A 15,287-nucleotide genomic window follows, 5' to 3' on the forward strand; every position below is an offset into this window, starting at 1 on the left:
CTCAGACGCATCGACGAGGGATGGGGCGCACACCTGGAGGAGTTGCTGACTGCAGGGTGTGTGGGACCATCACGAGAAGCACCTTCACATCAATGTCCTGGAACTCAAGGCAGCGTTCAACGCTCTCCAAGAGTTTCGGGACCGCTTGGTGGGACACTCAGTGGTGTTGATGTGCGACAACACCACAGTAGTGGCATATGTCAACAAGCAGGGGGGCTAGTGTCTCTTCCGCTCCATCAGTTGACGGTGCAGGTGCACGAGTGGGCCACGGCTCACTCGATAGAGCTGTCAGCACGCTACATTCCAGGCAAGAGGAATGTAGTAGCGGACAAGCTCAGCCGTCGGGATCAGGTGATAGGGACCGAATGGTCTCTACACCAAGATGTGGCGGAAAGGCTCTTCAACCTGTGGGGGCGACCGGTCGTAGACCTGTTCGCCACCCGGCACAACAGGAAGATCCAGGTGTTCTTCTCGGCCGTGCCGGACCCATGGGCAGCTGCAGAGGACGCTCTCCAACACCCCTGGGACAACCTCTTCGCTTACGCCTTTCCTCCCTTCTGTCTGATTCGGAAAGTGATCAGTCGAGCGCTGGTCACTCCCAATCTCAGAATGATCCTGGTGGCTCCCAAACGGCCTCAAGCCGTTTGGTATCCGGACCTGTTGGCTCTTCTTGCAGACGCACCGAGAGAGCTACCCAACTGGCACAACCTTCTAGCCCAGCCACACGTAGAACGGTACCACCGCGCAGTCCAGTCCCTTCAACTTCACGGCTGGCTGTTATCCACCATCTCTTGCGAACGAGAGGCTTTTCTCGTAGCGCAGCAACAGAGATGGCTGGACACGTCAGACAGTCCTCTGCAGCTGTGTACCAGGGGAAGTGGGCCGTCTTCTGTGGTTGGTGTCGTAGACAGGGTTTGTCTCCTCTCAGAGCCACTCTTCAGCAGGTAGCGGATTTCCTCGTGTTTCTTCGCCGAGAGAAGCTCCTCTCAGTCCCCACAGTCAAAGGATACAGAGCCGCCTTGGCGCTCGTCCTGAAACTGAGGGGGTTGGACATCACGAATTCGTTCGAGATATCCTTGCTAAGAGGAGCTTCGAAAGGTCCCTTGCCCACCCAGGGAACTCAGGCCCCCTGCGTGGACGTGACTCTCGTCCTTAGGAGTCTGACTCGAGCACCGTTCGAGCCACTCCGAGAGTCGTCAGACAGGGATCTGACCCTCAAGACCCTCTTCTTGCTGGCCCTGGCATCGGCGAAGAGAGTAGGGGAACTACATGGCCTTTCTTATGATGTTAAACATACCAGAGGCTGGGGATCTGTGACGCTCGATTTCGTCCCGAACTTCGTAGCTAAGACTCAGAATCCGTCGATCCCTGACGACAGGTTCGAGTCTTTCACCGATCCCCTCCCTGCTGGACTTTACAGATAACGATGCGGATGAGATGCTGCTTTGTCCTGTGAGGGCGCTACGGCGCTATCTGAAGAGAACTCGACATCTCAGGCCTGAGTGTCGACGCCCTCTTCGTTAGCACTGGGTCACCAAGAAAGAAGTCTCCAAGAACACGCTTTCTTTCTGGCTACGTGAGGTGATCAGGAGAGCGTACGAAGCTGATGGTAGCGACGACATCCGTACGCTCCGTCCGAGAGCCCACGAAGTCAGAGGTATCGGACCCTCCTTAGCGTTCCGCGTAAGAACTTCTCCGTGGCGCAGGTCCTGAAGGCAGGTGTCTGGGCCAACCAGACACCTTCACGTCCTTCTACCTTCGGGGATATTGCCCACAAGTCCTTGGATACGTTTTCCTTGGGACCTGTGGTGGCTGCTCAACACGTTGTGTAAGCTTACCAGCACCCGAGCAGGCAGAACAGCATCGATTCCTGGTATGACTGGAGAAGAATGCGTGAATGAGAGAGTGACTGGCTTCTCTTCACCATCTTTTCTACCTCTACCTGTGGGCAGAGGGATACGGTCGTTACCTTGCTGGAAGGAGTCAGATGCAGGTAAGCTATTCAACAGAGCTCCATCCTATCTCTTTAACTAGAGATAGGAGTAAATATCCACCACTTCTCCAACAAGGGGGAGAAGTGGATGCCAACATGAGACAAACCATTACTTTACATTTGCTCATGTAAAGGAAAAAAGTTCTTACAATGCTGGTACGAAGAGATACGCTTGCCTCTCTCTTAGTACTCGGCCCAGAGGTCTGACCATTGATCCTGCGGTGCACACCCCGATCAATCGGACAGAGGCTTGGATCCCTCCCTCGCTCGTACGACCAGGGAGGCATTCCAAGGATGGACGAACACCAGTCTGTTCATCAAAAGACTCAGATTCCACCCACCAAGAAGTGAGTCTTCCTATTGTTAAAGGACCGATGGTTTGTATTACGTATCGGAACAAATGACAATTTGTCGAAAATTGCATTTTTCCTAACTATACAAACCTGAGGTCCTTTAACATAAAGTCCCTCCTCATGCCACCCCTCACTCTGCGTATTTTGCATGGGCCAAAAGCAAAAGTGATTTGTTTACCTCCAGTCGCGCGGCGCGCGACGATCGGACAAGCAGTTAACTACCGTTCTCCCTTGTTCGAAGCTTACGACCGTTCCAGCTGCCGCTAGCTACTTCCTATTGTTAAAGGACCTCAGGTTTGTATAGTTAGGAAAAATGCAATTTTCGACAAATTGTCATGTTTCTGCTCCTTGACAACATAAATAGCAGATAAGTGGTAGGCCAAAGAGTTAGTTCCAAGGGACTTTGAGGCAGTTTTTTTTTCCATATTTTGAAATCACATTGTTATGGAAAATCTGTGGCAACCGTGTGTAATTTGCAAAATTGTCGGATGTATGTAGTCAACAAGAAACTTGTCTTCATTCTCCGTAGACATAGTAAGTGCTACACACCTTGCACAGTTAAAAATATTTGATAGGTCTAGAGGGCTCTTGAATTTTGGGGGTGAATCATGGAGCTGTTGAAAAGTTCAGATCTGTAGTTTGATTTACATTGCCCCTATAGGGTGAGCAGACTTGCAGAAATTGGTTTACAGTAATCCCACCGAGTTAAAGTATGTATTGTATGATTTTGTTGTTATTTTTCCTTGGTTCTCTACAGATGTAGCTTTTACAATCTGACTTATATAGAATTTACTGTACATAGTCTGGTGTTTCTTAGTTTGCAATGATATTCCACCATTTGCGAGTCAATGTTTTCTTTGTAACCAGTAATCAAGATGTTTACTATTTACTAGGCTTTGATAGTGGTGTGATTAGTATGGTCTTGACCTGCCACCCCGGTGGCTGCGAGTTTGATTCTCGGGCATTCCATCGAGTTGTTAGAGATGTGTATTTCTGGTGATAGAAGTTCACTCTCGACGTGGTTCGGAAGTCACGTAAAGCTGTTGGTCCCATTGCTGAATAACCACTGGTTCCATGCAACGTAAAAACACCATACAAACAAACAAACGAACTAGTCTTTGATAGTAGTTCTGGCTAGTTGTGATTTTTTAGAAAAAGTATAGGAGATACTTGAGTCACATATTGGTTAAATTTCTCACCATTTCATAGCTGTGTGAATAGTATGTCAGATGGTATCTAATTTTAACAATTTCTAGTACGTATATTGTGCACTATAGATTGGTCATAAAGTTTTACGCATTTGTGCGTTTGGCCATTTGTTGTGTGAAGGGGATAGTTCTGTAGCTACAAGATGCACTGTAGATATTGGCTTAGTCATCTGAATAGCAGGATATTCATGACATCGTGCCATAAAAAAATACACTTTTTATTACTAAATATATTTTACAGTTTTTCTACAATTTTAAATCGGTGAGAGATTCCAGCAATGCTTTTGAGGAGTACTTTTCACTGCTATTTTATATGTGACAAGATCAGATCTCCGCTTTTGCTATCAGTGGCTTCTGGGAGAATCCAGAGTTCTTGTTGGAGGTTGTCAGAAACCAGTTAGTTGAGAGTGCCATAGTACTAATGTTGTTTCATCAGTGTCTTGATGACAGTTGCTTTACTTTTTTTTGGAGATCGGTGATTAGGATTCATGTTGAGTTTCTCACAAATTTGTGTGATGTTTTGGGCTTTGTGTTTTCCCCCCAAAAAGAGCATAAAAGCCTTTCAGGCCTTTGCAGTCACATTGAAGTACACCACAGCATATTTGAACACATGCTTCAAAGTTAAATAGCAGTTGAAAGTTTTATATTTTTACATTTAAAATATATCCTTTACACTTTTCCACATAAACTAGTTTTTGATTTAAGATGGATTCCAACTCATTTGGACTAGATTCAGTACAATGCTTAAAACCCTAAAGTGATTTTGATAAATGCTGAAGTATTACCAGTTGTATGGAATGCCTTGGTATAAGAGACTGGATAATTGGGCCGTACATGAGAGTGTACAGTTATGTTGCTCAGTAGTGGTATGACCGGATGCTTCACATGCAGAGAGCAACCATAAAAAGTGACAATTTGGAAGGACCTGTGTTCAGTTAGGTAATGTTCATTCATAACAGGTTGAATTGAGAAGAATTACATTTTTTACTTCATCTTGGTGGTTGTAACTCGGATGTGTAGGAGTAGAATAACTGTTTAGTGTAAATACTAGTTTATTGAATGAGACCTGGTCCATTTTCCAGTCTTCATTGTAAGATGATCCTTTGTAATAATAATCTTTTATAGCCTACAAATAAGTAACTTCGGTCTGGCTTTGGAAATCCATTTTATTTAGTTCTTTACATGGCTGAAGATTGGATGGTTTTAATGCTTGATTGTTTTTCTAATTAACTATAATCGTTTTGTTTGAGTCACTGATGGAACTGGAAACAGGACTGGAAGTTAGTTGTTTTAATATCAGATATGCTTTTTGAGTAGTTTTTAAGCTGATTGAAACCAGAAGTAGTTTTACTCATGATACAAGTCATTTTTTCAGCTTCGTGCATGAAGCACAGCTGTTTATAAAAACAAAAGAAAGAAGAAAAGAATTTTGTGGAGGCGGTCCAAGGCCACTTTGTGTCAGGAGTTGGGTTAGAATTTCTGTTCCCCTGGGGGTAATAGGTTAGCCGCAAGAATTTGGTTACCGACTGCATTTACAGTTCCTGATGCAATGATTGAAGCTCTAAAGGCCTTGTTTGCATTTTTTTTGTTGATAATTTGAAAATATTTGTAAACTGCTGTGTTGAGCATTGTCATGACAAACTGAAAGGTCCTGACGTGGACGCAGTATTTTATTTCCTGTAAGTGGATTGCATTATTTTTGAAGGACAATTGTACAATGCAGTGTCAGGTCTATATAAATTTTGGAAGCACAACTAGCCTGCAGTTCAGTGCAAGTGTAACTAGATTGATTTACCCCAGGGAGGATTTAAAGCTACAACCTTCTCACGTGCCACTTTATAGTTACAAGTTACAAGGAGCTCGTATACAAACACGTACATTTACTCTTTTTAAAAGTAGTTTAACAGATTACAGAGTTAACGTAATGGTAGACCAAAGAAGTTGAATGAAACAGTTCAACTATTGAACTTAAGAACATTATGATTTCATTGGTTGTTGAGAATATCATAGATGATGATGTATAAATAATCAGGGAGCAATACATTATTTGTCCAGAATTAGAAACATTCAAGGATCCCAAAGGTTTCTGCACCATAGAACTCCATTGAGAGGTTTAGGCCCATATGTCCCCTTGAGTTTGAAATTAGAACTTGGATCTGATTGTTGGAAGTAAGAGTACAGTGCTCCTGAAGGCCATATGTTACCAATCAGTCTGTAGCCGAGAAGAATTTACATTTGTACCGAGATGGAGGCTTGTAGATGTAATCTATTACATATGAAGACAACTAAGCTAGACTGGATTTCCTTATATTTCCTTTCGTATTGTCATCCTGTCAAATACTATCTAGGAGGGCTCTATAGGGAAAATTTTTTGCAGATTCCATGTAATGTCACCTTTTTCTTAGCCATTTTTAAAGCATAGTGGTTTTTCATGATGTTAAAAGTACAAAGGAAGATAAAAAAAAAAAAAAAATTTCAAAAGTCCACTGATAGATTTGAAATGTTCTTTACTGACATTTCTTTGGATTGTCCATCTTACAAGTTATATGGCTATTTCATATGACAGTTGTTGGAAAGTCAATTATATAAAAGCATATAGTCATGGTCTTAGCATATTTGATAGGTCGGTCAGTATTTAAAGTTTGTGTGACAACGTGCAGAGTGGATTCTACTTGTTACTATGGAAGAATATTGCATATTATGGTGAAAAAGTAACATTGTGTTGTACCCCCCAGATATTTAGGGAGGAAGTTTTAAAGTAATACAAGTAAGTTTGCATCTTTATATTTTACAAATAATGTAAGGATGTTTAATGTCATTTTGGCCATGTTCAATAATTGATACCTATAAATGTACGTGATTGCATGTTGTGCATAGTGCTCCTTGTTTGTTGAGCTCAGACAATGATTTATTTCCTCTTTCTCTCTCTCTCACTCACTCACTCACTCACTCAAAAGTTAGTCTCAAGTAACCCATTACGTGCGGACGTGTCTTTAATAAGTAGTAGTGGTTTGGGCCGCCTCCTACAATTTTTTTTAACACATTTGGCTCATGAATTGTTCATGTTCCGTGGTGCATGGTGACGCATCAGTATTGTCCCAGTTATTGTGGCAAATACAACTTTATATTATCTGTAGGCAGAAACATTTTATTTCAACTTCAGTACGAGGGTATAGTTGACGTTTCTATTCCGTTACTATCACACATTTTTGTAAATCAGTGGGAAAAAATGAGAAATCAAAGGTTTATATTACAGATATAGAAATAGAGACTTATAAATTTTTCTGGAAGCATTAAGTTGTAATTTCCTCAATGACCTGGCTTAATTCAAAGAGAGTGGGAGAGAGTTGGGGGAATCTGCACTCTGAGATCTCTCCTTCTCTCTTTCTCTCTCTCTCTCTCTCTCTCTCCTTGGGATTAACAGGTGATTTTGGGCTCTCAGCTCCCCGCAGACTGTCCACATGCCACAGCCAATACAACCAAACTTTTTTGTTTCTTTTTTTTTAGTATGAGCGTGTGTGTTTTGTAAGTACGTATGGATGGAGTTTGTGGTAGTATGTATGTATCTCAGGGTGGTTGTTTTTTTTCCTCACTGAAACTGAAAGAAGTGAGTTACAACAGAGTGGAAGGTTCCATAGTTATTAAAATTGTAGCTTGATTTTTATAGTGCTTAGTTTTACATTGGATGTTGAATGTAGATCATTTAGTTAAATTTAAATATAGAGAATGGCAGTGTTTACCAATTGTAGGAACATAACCGTGTTCCTATTTCAAAGAATGCAGTGTATCAACAGGCGTTTATATTTAGTAATAAAGAGACAGAACCATGTTTCTCTCTCTCTCTCTCTCTCTCTCTCTCTCTCTCTCTCTCTCTCTCTCTCTCTCTCTCTCTCTCTCTCTCTCTCTCTCTCTCTCTCTCTCTCTCTCTCAAGATAGTCATTTGTGAACTTCTTAAGTGCAAACTCTCACAGAAACAAACTCATGTTTGATTTCCCCTTACTGCTTAGTGTAAAGGGGCTTCTAGGCACAAAAAACTGCAGGCCAACATTATGTAAGTTGTTTCATGAACCTTAATGGGTATGATGAATGAATAGAGTAGTATATGTGCTTTGTAGTATCACCCTTACAATTACTAATGAAGTATCCAAATTATAAATGAATTAGTGTGCTAATGTTGTGCAAACATATTTGGTAGCACTGAATAAAGTAAAAAAAAAAAAAATGAGTGGTAGGGAAGACTTGACTGAATTTGAAGCTGCATTTCTAAAGATTGCTCCTGGAAATAACGAAATGCTAAAGATTTCAATTAAAAGATTTCACTGTGAAGAGAAATTGTGTAATTTTCCATTTCTTACTGATTTAAGCAAATCCTTAATCTAAAGAAACATTCTCTCTCTCTCTCTCATTTCATTTTTTTGTGACGCCTGTGTTACTGCTCTTGTTTTTTTTTTTTTTTTCTGTTTTGTAAATAAGTGTGTACTACAGTAATAACACACTGGATTCACATTAGGATATGTAAAGTTTGGTTTGGTGGTTGGTTCAGTGCCAATTAAGAGCTTTGCTGATGAATTTCCAAGGTAAGTTGTAAAATGCAAATGCATAATTTAGTTTAGCATTCAGTTTTTTAATCCGTGAATCTGTTAATGACGATGCTTTCCAATGAGGAGTTTGATTCATCATTATTATCCAGGTGCTCCCCATTTGGTCGTTCTTATGTATGCTAAATTATTTAACCCTTGTGTTTGGTTGTCCAAGGGCATTCTTTCACTAAAGGACCTAATTTTGGTTAAGAATATTCCAACTACATAATTATAAATGTGTTAGTCAAATATAACTTGATAAATTGTCTAGCATAGTATTTACCACCTTTGTTGTCATTTTTTGGAGTGTCGTTTTGAAAGTTTTGTTCAGTTCTCATCCTAAGAAAAGCAAGATTGTTATTCATTAGGTTTTGTATTGTCTTCAGTTTCCTTCACCTCATTGCAAGCAGATACAAATGGTGCCCTAGCCTATCCCAAGCAAGCACAAATGTTTCTTTTATTAGGTACTGAAGCTGTCTCTGATGGTAACTGTATTACATAGAACTTATACACCTTCAGCTTACTATATATTTCCATGGACTCTGTCTTTTTTGCAGTTTTGTCTGTGAACCTTGTTTCCTCACCAGATATGTTTTGAGCGTAGATGGCTGTGCCCTTTTGCTGAGCCTTTTCTTTTGTATATATGAGCTTTCAGCTATTGGAACAGGGTATTGTTCTTCAATCTACTTTCCCATTATGAAAAATATGACAATTTAATAACTGTGAAATAGTCAGCACCATGGCCCTGTATTAACCATAATTGTAGACTTTGGGTCCTTTGTTCTATAGTTGGGTAAGTTCAGTCTAGCTGCGCTTGTTTTGCTGAAGATGAAGATATGTCATTCTATCCCTTAATTAAAGATATGCATATTGGATTTTATCAAATATCCACGTAATGAATAACATTTCAATTGATAACTATCTATCCCTAAAACATTTGCAACTAACCTGTTGATATTCAAAGAGAACCGCAACTCAGAATTGTTAATAAAAAAATGTTATAAATTATAGTTCAGTAAGGATGGCAGGGTCTTTTGTTTCACTATTGTTTTAGCCTTGCAGTTTTTAAATACGTAAATCTCCTGTGAGAGCAAGTTCTACTCACTGAAATTTCATGACTTTCTCCATTTAATCTACTGTAGCCACTGAAGTAAAAACATAATTGCTCTTTCTCTTTTAACTTGAGAAACAGAATAATTACTCTTTCTCTTTTAACTTGAGAAACAGAATAATTACTGAAGGAGATTTAAGGCCTTGTGGAATTTGGAAGTAGTTCAGGTAGTATAATGCGAGGTTCGTAGTAGAATTCATTCTTTTTTTATTTTATTTTAAAGTACTTGAATGTTCAGGCATACTTCAGGACAGTATATTAGTGACCAAATTTTTGTAGATATACATTGTACGGCAAGGTTTATATTTGAGACGTTTTATGTCAGATAAGCTTAGAAAGACTAAGTAGTTACACTACCAGAAATGTTAGCACCCTTGATAAAATTAATGTTGCATTGTGAATTTCATGCGAGAGTCTGTGGCTGGCTACCTCTTATTTTTATGTTAGACTTGTGTTTTATTGTTAAAATTCCCTGCAGAGGTTAAGTATAAAAAGAAAATGTAAGGAATCCAGCATTTTTTTAGTTGTTAGGGGGCTCATCTATTGAATAGTGATACAGCAAAGGGATTTTGGCTGCAAATTTGAGTAACAGGTATGACTACCGCATTCAACATAGCCCTTGGAACAGTACAGGTTAACACCTATTCAAAGTTAAAAGCATGTACGATACATGGTGAACTTTTCTTGATCAAAATGAAAATTAAGGATTTTAGACAATTTGTCTTTCTTGGGTGTAAATAATACAAGTGAGAACATTTTGAAAGTTAAACAAAGGACCAGTCAGTATTTTCTATTAGTTTCTAAGATTAGCTGATTTTGAAAAGGAAATGGGTGCCTAATCCTCATAACTTGCTTATACTGGTGTGAATCAGTTTGAAACTGATGTTTACCAAAATGTTTCTGTGAGAAATGCTACATAAGTGAAGAAAGAAGAGGCTTCCTTAGGATAATGTTCATAATTTCAGTAAACATTAAGAATATAAAAAGGAAAAAAAACTTGCTGCCCCAGTTTTTGTATTTAAGCTGTAGTTAGTCAGATTTGACATTTTCGTTTGTCATTTGAGTTTATAGGGTGGTGGAGCTTTGATACCAAGGACATATTTCACACCTGTATACCCCTTTAAAAATAGAATGTATCTGCATACACATTTGGATGTACGTAGAAAGCAGACTGTCCTTGTGTGCTTCCCCTCAAACCTATTTTTTATTTATTTATTTCTAAAGTTGAGTAATGCTGTTCATAAGTTGGTCACATAATTAACTGCTCTTTTCATCTTGAACCGTGTGATGGAAGGTTGCTCCCCTCTTGGTGCCACAGGTAATTTTTATTTTATGCCTCTTCCAGTCAGTCTAGTTTCTGCTGTTCGTCCCTGTTTTCTGTTGAAACTCACAACCCTTCCACACAGCTGTCACTCATAATAATTAGCGTGCTAGTAACAATACTCATTCTTTGACTTGGGTTTTTTTTGTGTTTCATTCTCGTGTGATTGTCTTAGCCTACTCTCTTAAATACTAAATGGTAACAACTTGACAACTTAGAGATATGGTACTACTGTCCTGTATTTGATTTTTCTTTTTGGGCTTTCATTACTTTTTCTCATAATTAGTGGGATATGTTTTCAAAATTTTGCATATTGATGTTGAATTAATACATCTATGTCCAGTTCTAAACATTATTCCCTACTGGAACGTGGTTCTGCTTAGTGTACTTCACACACTACTGTATTGGTTTTATTATTAACCTTGATACACTGCATTATGATGTTAGTGAAAGAATGATACAAAATAAATGATAAATGTGGTACTTTACTTTTACTATGATGCTCAGCCTTCAGCTGCTACAAAGTTTCTCAAAATGTCAGGCAAAACTTTGAGTAAAGTATATGTAATTCATAGAGGCAGAGAGCAGAAGTTTTAGTGGTAAGACTTTCATGTTGGCTTTTAACATAACAGAATGCCCAGCTTATGGATTGTATGGTAAGGTTCTTGCTCTGATTATCATATAATCAACATATACATTATTTATATATAAGAGAATGAAAATTGTGAAGAAATGATTGGTGTGTTTGTGTGTGCGCGCGCGTGTGAGTTCATGTGTGTGTTTAATTAGTATGTATGTTTATGTTTGTTGTTGTGTTGGCTGGTGGTGGGAGTGTGATGGCAGCGTGGTGGCAGCATGGGTTTTGGCGGGGCTGTACTGTGTTCACGTGTCTTCCTCTCACCCTCACGTAGGAAGAGAAGCGGGCAGGTATGCCTCGGTACCAGCAGGCTCCCCGAGTCTCTCCCCAGAGGGCTCGGGCTCCAGCCCCGGCTCCACCTCCGCAGCGCGTGGAGTCTCCACCCGTGAGTACTGCACCTTCACATCTCTCTCATCTTGTGCCTGCCTGCCTGGACCATTTCTACCCACCGGCGATGTGTCTAGACACACAGGTGCAACCCGCCTCTACTGTGTCATTGCCAGACCTGGATAATTCTAATTGCAATAGGATCAAGCACTTCAGTACTACTGTCAGTCAAGAACAACAACATTTTTGAAATTCTAATACAAAATTAGCTTGTGAGGGTTGTATAAGACATCATGCGTTATCTGTTTTCAGGAGGAGCGTCGCATGAAGATGGCGAGGTACAGCCAGGCCAGTGCTGCAGCAGCAGCCATGGCTATGGGTGGGATGGTGACCCACCACCCAGCGGTACGTCAGGCTCACCCTGGAGTGGTGGTAGAGGCCCAGCCTATAGTTTCCACTATAGGCCCCAGCATGGTGACAACCATGTCCCAAGCCATGGTTCCCACAGGCCATGTTGCTTTACCTGTTACCATACCTGCCATAATGCGGCCAAGCATGCAGCCAATAATGACGCAGCCAATGGTCTCAGCTGGCGTGCCTACCCTTCCTGCAGTGCCTGCGGGTATGCCCCCCCTCCCCATTGGAGGTATGAGACCACCCATAGGTATACCACAAGGTAAGTAATCTTCCAATAATTCCCCCTCCCCCTACATGTCCCTGTCTTTAGGTAAGTGAATGAAATTTTCACCAGGTAGGCAGTCTTCTATATAAAGCCTACATACAGCTATTTCTCTAGATGCAGTATTGAAACCTCACAATTGATTTGCTATGCAGTACAGTAATTTGGTACACTCTACAGCAAGTTATGTCTAAGTCTTGACCTCTTCATTGGTAATTTTGTGTATAAGTTCATAGAAAGTATGCTGCTATCTAAGAATTCCTGTATTTGAAGTATCATGCTTAAAAATTCTATATTCCTTCATATTACTGTAGTTTTCATTCTCATTGATAGTGTCATTGGTTGGTCACTAGCTTTCTCATACTTGAATTTGCAATCAAGTACTATTTTGAAGTTGATTTCTGCTTAAAGGAGTGAGGTCATTTGTTGTTTGAAACTGATGTTTCTGTTCATCAAAATGTAGACAATAGTGGGTGAAAGGAGTTTTGTGGGTCACTTGTGCGATTAGTTGTGTACCTTAGGATGATTGTTTTGAATGGATCATTTTGATTTTGACTGTAACCTCACAGCTTGGTTAATGAGCAATACAGAAATGAGGCTCGTAACCTCGGTTTCTGTGTCGTGCCTCATTGATGTGGTTATTAAATTGTTCATTTAGGAAACTAATTTTCTTGATCATTTGAATTTGTGAAGGCTTATTACATTCAGGCTGGCATTTGATTTAAGACTTGGGCCTGAACTATTTTGTGGTAAAATGTGTGCACTTGGGCATGCTTGTTAGTGAATGTGTGCGGTTATGTTTTGCATGTATAGTTATGACTAATATAGGTTGTAAAGATGGGATGATTATAACATCTAAACATTGCACATGAATTAATTCTGGCACAATTATTTTTTATTTCATTTTATTTTTTGAGAGAGATCTTAACTATATTACTTGACAAGCTTTTCTTTTTTTTTCCTTGTAGTTTCCCATTTAAGAATTGAAGATTTGTTCGAGTATAATGAACTTAATTTGCTTCTTAACCCTCACTCACTTAACTAGGTAGATATTCTGTAACTGCAGAGGCAAGTTTGTATATATTTTCAGCTAGGCTGCTCGGATCTGGTCAAATGCTGTCTAGCCTTTTCGTTTTTATTTATTTTTTTTTTATTTGAAGCCAAGAAAACTTGACCTTGGATGAGAAAGTATTTATTCTTTGTATCTTATGTAGGGTTGATGGTGCATTATGGAGCTTTGTGGCTCAGTATTTAGTATGTTGATCTGTGTTTCTAACAAAAAAGTAGGGAGTTTTACCAAGGTGACACTTTCATATGTGTAGGGTATATGTATTTTAGTTTTAGATTTAGAATTTGAAATTGCACCCTCTTGGAATTCAGTATGATTAGATGGCCAATTTAATCATAAAAATGATACAATTTTGCCCTGAATGTTATAGGTTTGTCCACTGATTTGGGTGACAGACAAAAGGTAGTTGCACATCCAATCATGAAGGGAGATTGGTATGGCTTAGACATGTCCTTCACACAACCTGTGGGAGAATAGAACGTGATAGTGTGAGTGGGGTGCCTTTTAACACTAAAAGATTGGGAAAACCAGACCAGCTTGGATTAGAAAAGTGGCTGTAGATGAGTGGAGACATAAAAGGCTTTAGGAGAGAGATTTCTTATGAGGTCCATTTGTGTCACGTGGCGTTGGAAATGATGGTGGTGATGACAACAGTGAGGTGTGGGATACGTATTTTGAAGGCATTATTTTTGCTATTCTAACGTTTTTTAGTCATCAAAAGCCAGAACCTGAAAACATCAGTATAGTTGATGAACTTCTACATTTCCATTCTTGGACATTCATATCTTTGCCTTGTCCCTAAACATCAGAATAGGTCTTGATAAAACTACTTCATAACAGTTTTGTCTTGCTACCTATTAATCATGCAACAAGAGTATTTTTAACTTGGGAAATGGGTACACATTTCATATGTAGAGATTGCTCTTATAGGTGGTGATTAGTCACTTTTTATTATAAATTACAGAACCAGCAGTGTGTCAGTTATAGGTAAGCAAATGCTTGTGGCAATGTCTTTAAATCAGGATGCTTTGAGCTCAGACCTAAAGAATCAAGTGTGTGGCCCCAAGTGAGGGATATTGGTCTTATCCATAAGGAAATGGTGGACATCTCATGAAGCATTACTTTTTTTTATATTATATCTGTTGCTTTGGTTTTTTCTATCATTACAGAAAAGAATTTGCCCGTAGACAGTATTTCTCACAATACTAGGTAGTTAATGTATGCAGGCATGTATTATTGTGAACCAGTTAACTGCCAATAGTAAAGAACCAGAAGTAATATCAGGAATTCATCTCTCTCTCTCTCTCTCTCTCTCTCTCTCTCTCTCTCTCTCTCTCTCTCTCTCTCTCATATACCAGTGCCCTCATGAAATTTTGTTGTGGCCCTGTTTTTATGTATGTCAAATCTGCTTATTTAAGAAAACTATACTGATACACTGTCTTGTAGGAACGTAGCTTGCATCAGTACTCCATGTGCATACATAACACATCTGTGTATCAGTCTTTGAGCCAAAGCAGTTTGGATTTAGGGGGTTTCATCTGTTTGAAATGCGAATCATGTCAGCATTAATGAACAATCTTTCAAGTTATCAGGGTTCGTATAGCTGTGTCCAGTGAATCTGAGGGCATAATTACCATTTTTGGAAAGTTGCGGATCAAGTCCGTCCAGTTTCTTCACTTTTGGTTGCAAGGATATGATAAGGAAACCTTGAGACATGTTGGGCTTGGCTCTGAGAAGTGGATAAGTGATTATTCTGAAGTACATGTAAGGGTTAATGAATCCCTTGCCCTGACTACTGTTGTCCTTTTAATTCATAATACTTAACATTGTTGTCAGTCTTCATTTGTATAAATGGCTTTGCAAATTGACTTTTATGTCTCTGTCAAGTTTTCATTAATACCATGTTGCTGTGGAATTCAGACCTTATTGCCCTTTTGTTTGTGATAGTTGTAGCCTTTATTTAATTTGTTTATTAAGGCTGTCAAAGAAAATCTAATTAATTGACCCAA

The 15,287-nt window shown here is 39.5% G+C and overlaps 1 protein-coding gene across 13 annotated transcripts in view; it reads left to right on the plus strand.

Annotated features, from left to right (window-relative positions):
* Nucleotides 1-15,287, plus strand: part of LOC135200033 (BUB3-interacting and GLEBS motif-containing protein ZNF207-like) — a 96,984-nt gene that overhangs the window by 22,378 nt on the left and 59,319 nt on the right. For 9 of the 13 annotated variants that reach the window (XM_064228270.1, XM_064228284.1, XM_064228295.1 and 6 more), the window contains exons 6-8: nucleotides 10,540-10,563; nucleotides 11,478-11,675; nucleotides 11,843-12,206. In XM_064228270.1, coding sequence (XP_064084340.1) covers nucleotides 10,540-10,563; nucleotides 11,478-11,675; nucleotides 11,843-12,206 — 586 coding nt within the window. The remainder of the gene's footprint in view (nucleotides 1-10,539; nucleotides 10,564-11,477; nucleotides 11,676-11,842; nucleotides 12,207-15,287) is intronic. The other 4 variants (XM_064228304.1, XM_064228279.1, XM_064228313.1 and 1 more) reach the window with 4 other exon arrangements.

This window comes from Macrobrachium nipponense, chromosome 23 (assembly GCF_015104395.2).
Source record: "Macrobrachium nipponense isolate FS-2020 chromosome 23, ASM1510439v2, whole genome shotgun sequence".
NCBI classification, from domain to species: domain Eukaryota; kingdom Metazoa; phylum Arthropoda; class Malacostraca; order Decapoda; family Palaemonidae; genus Macrobrachium; species Macrobrachium nipponense.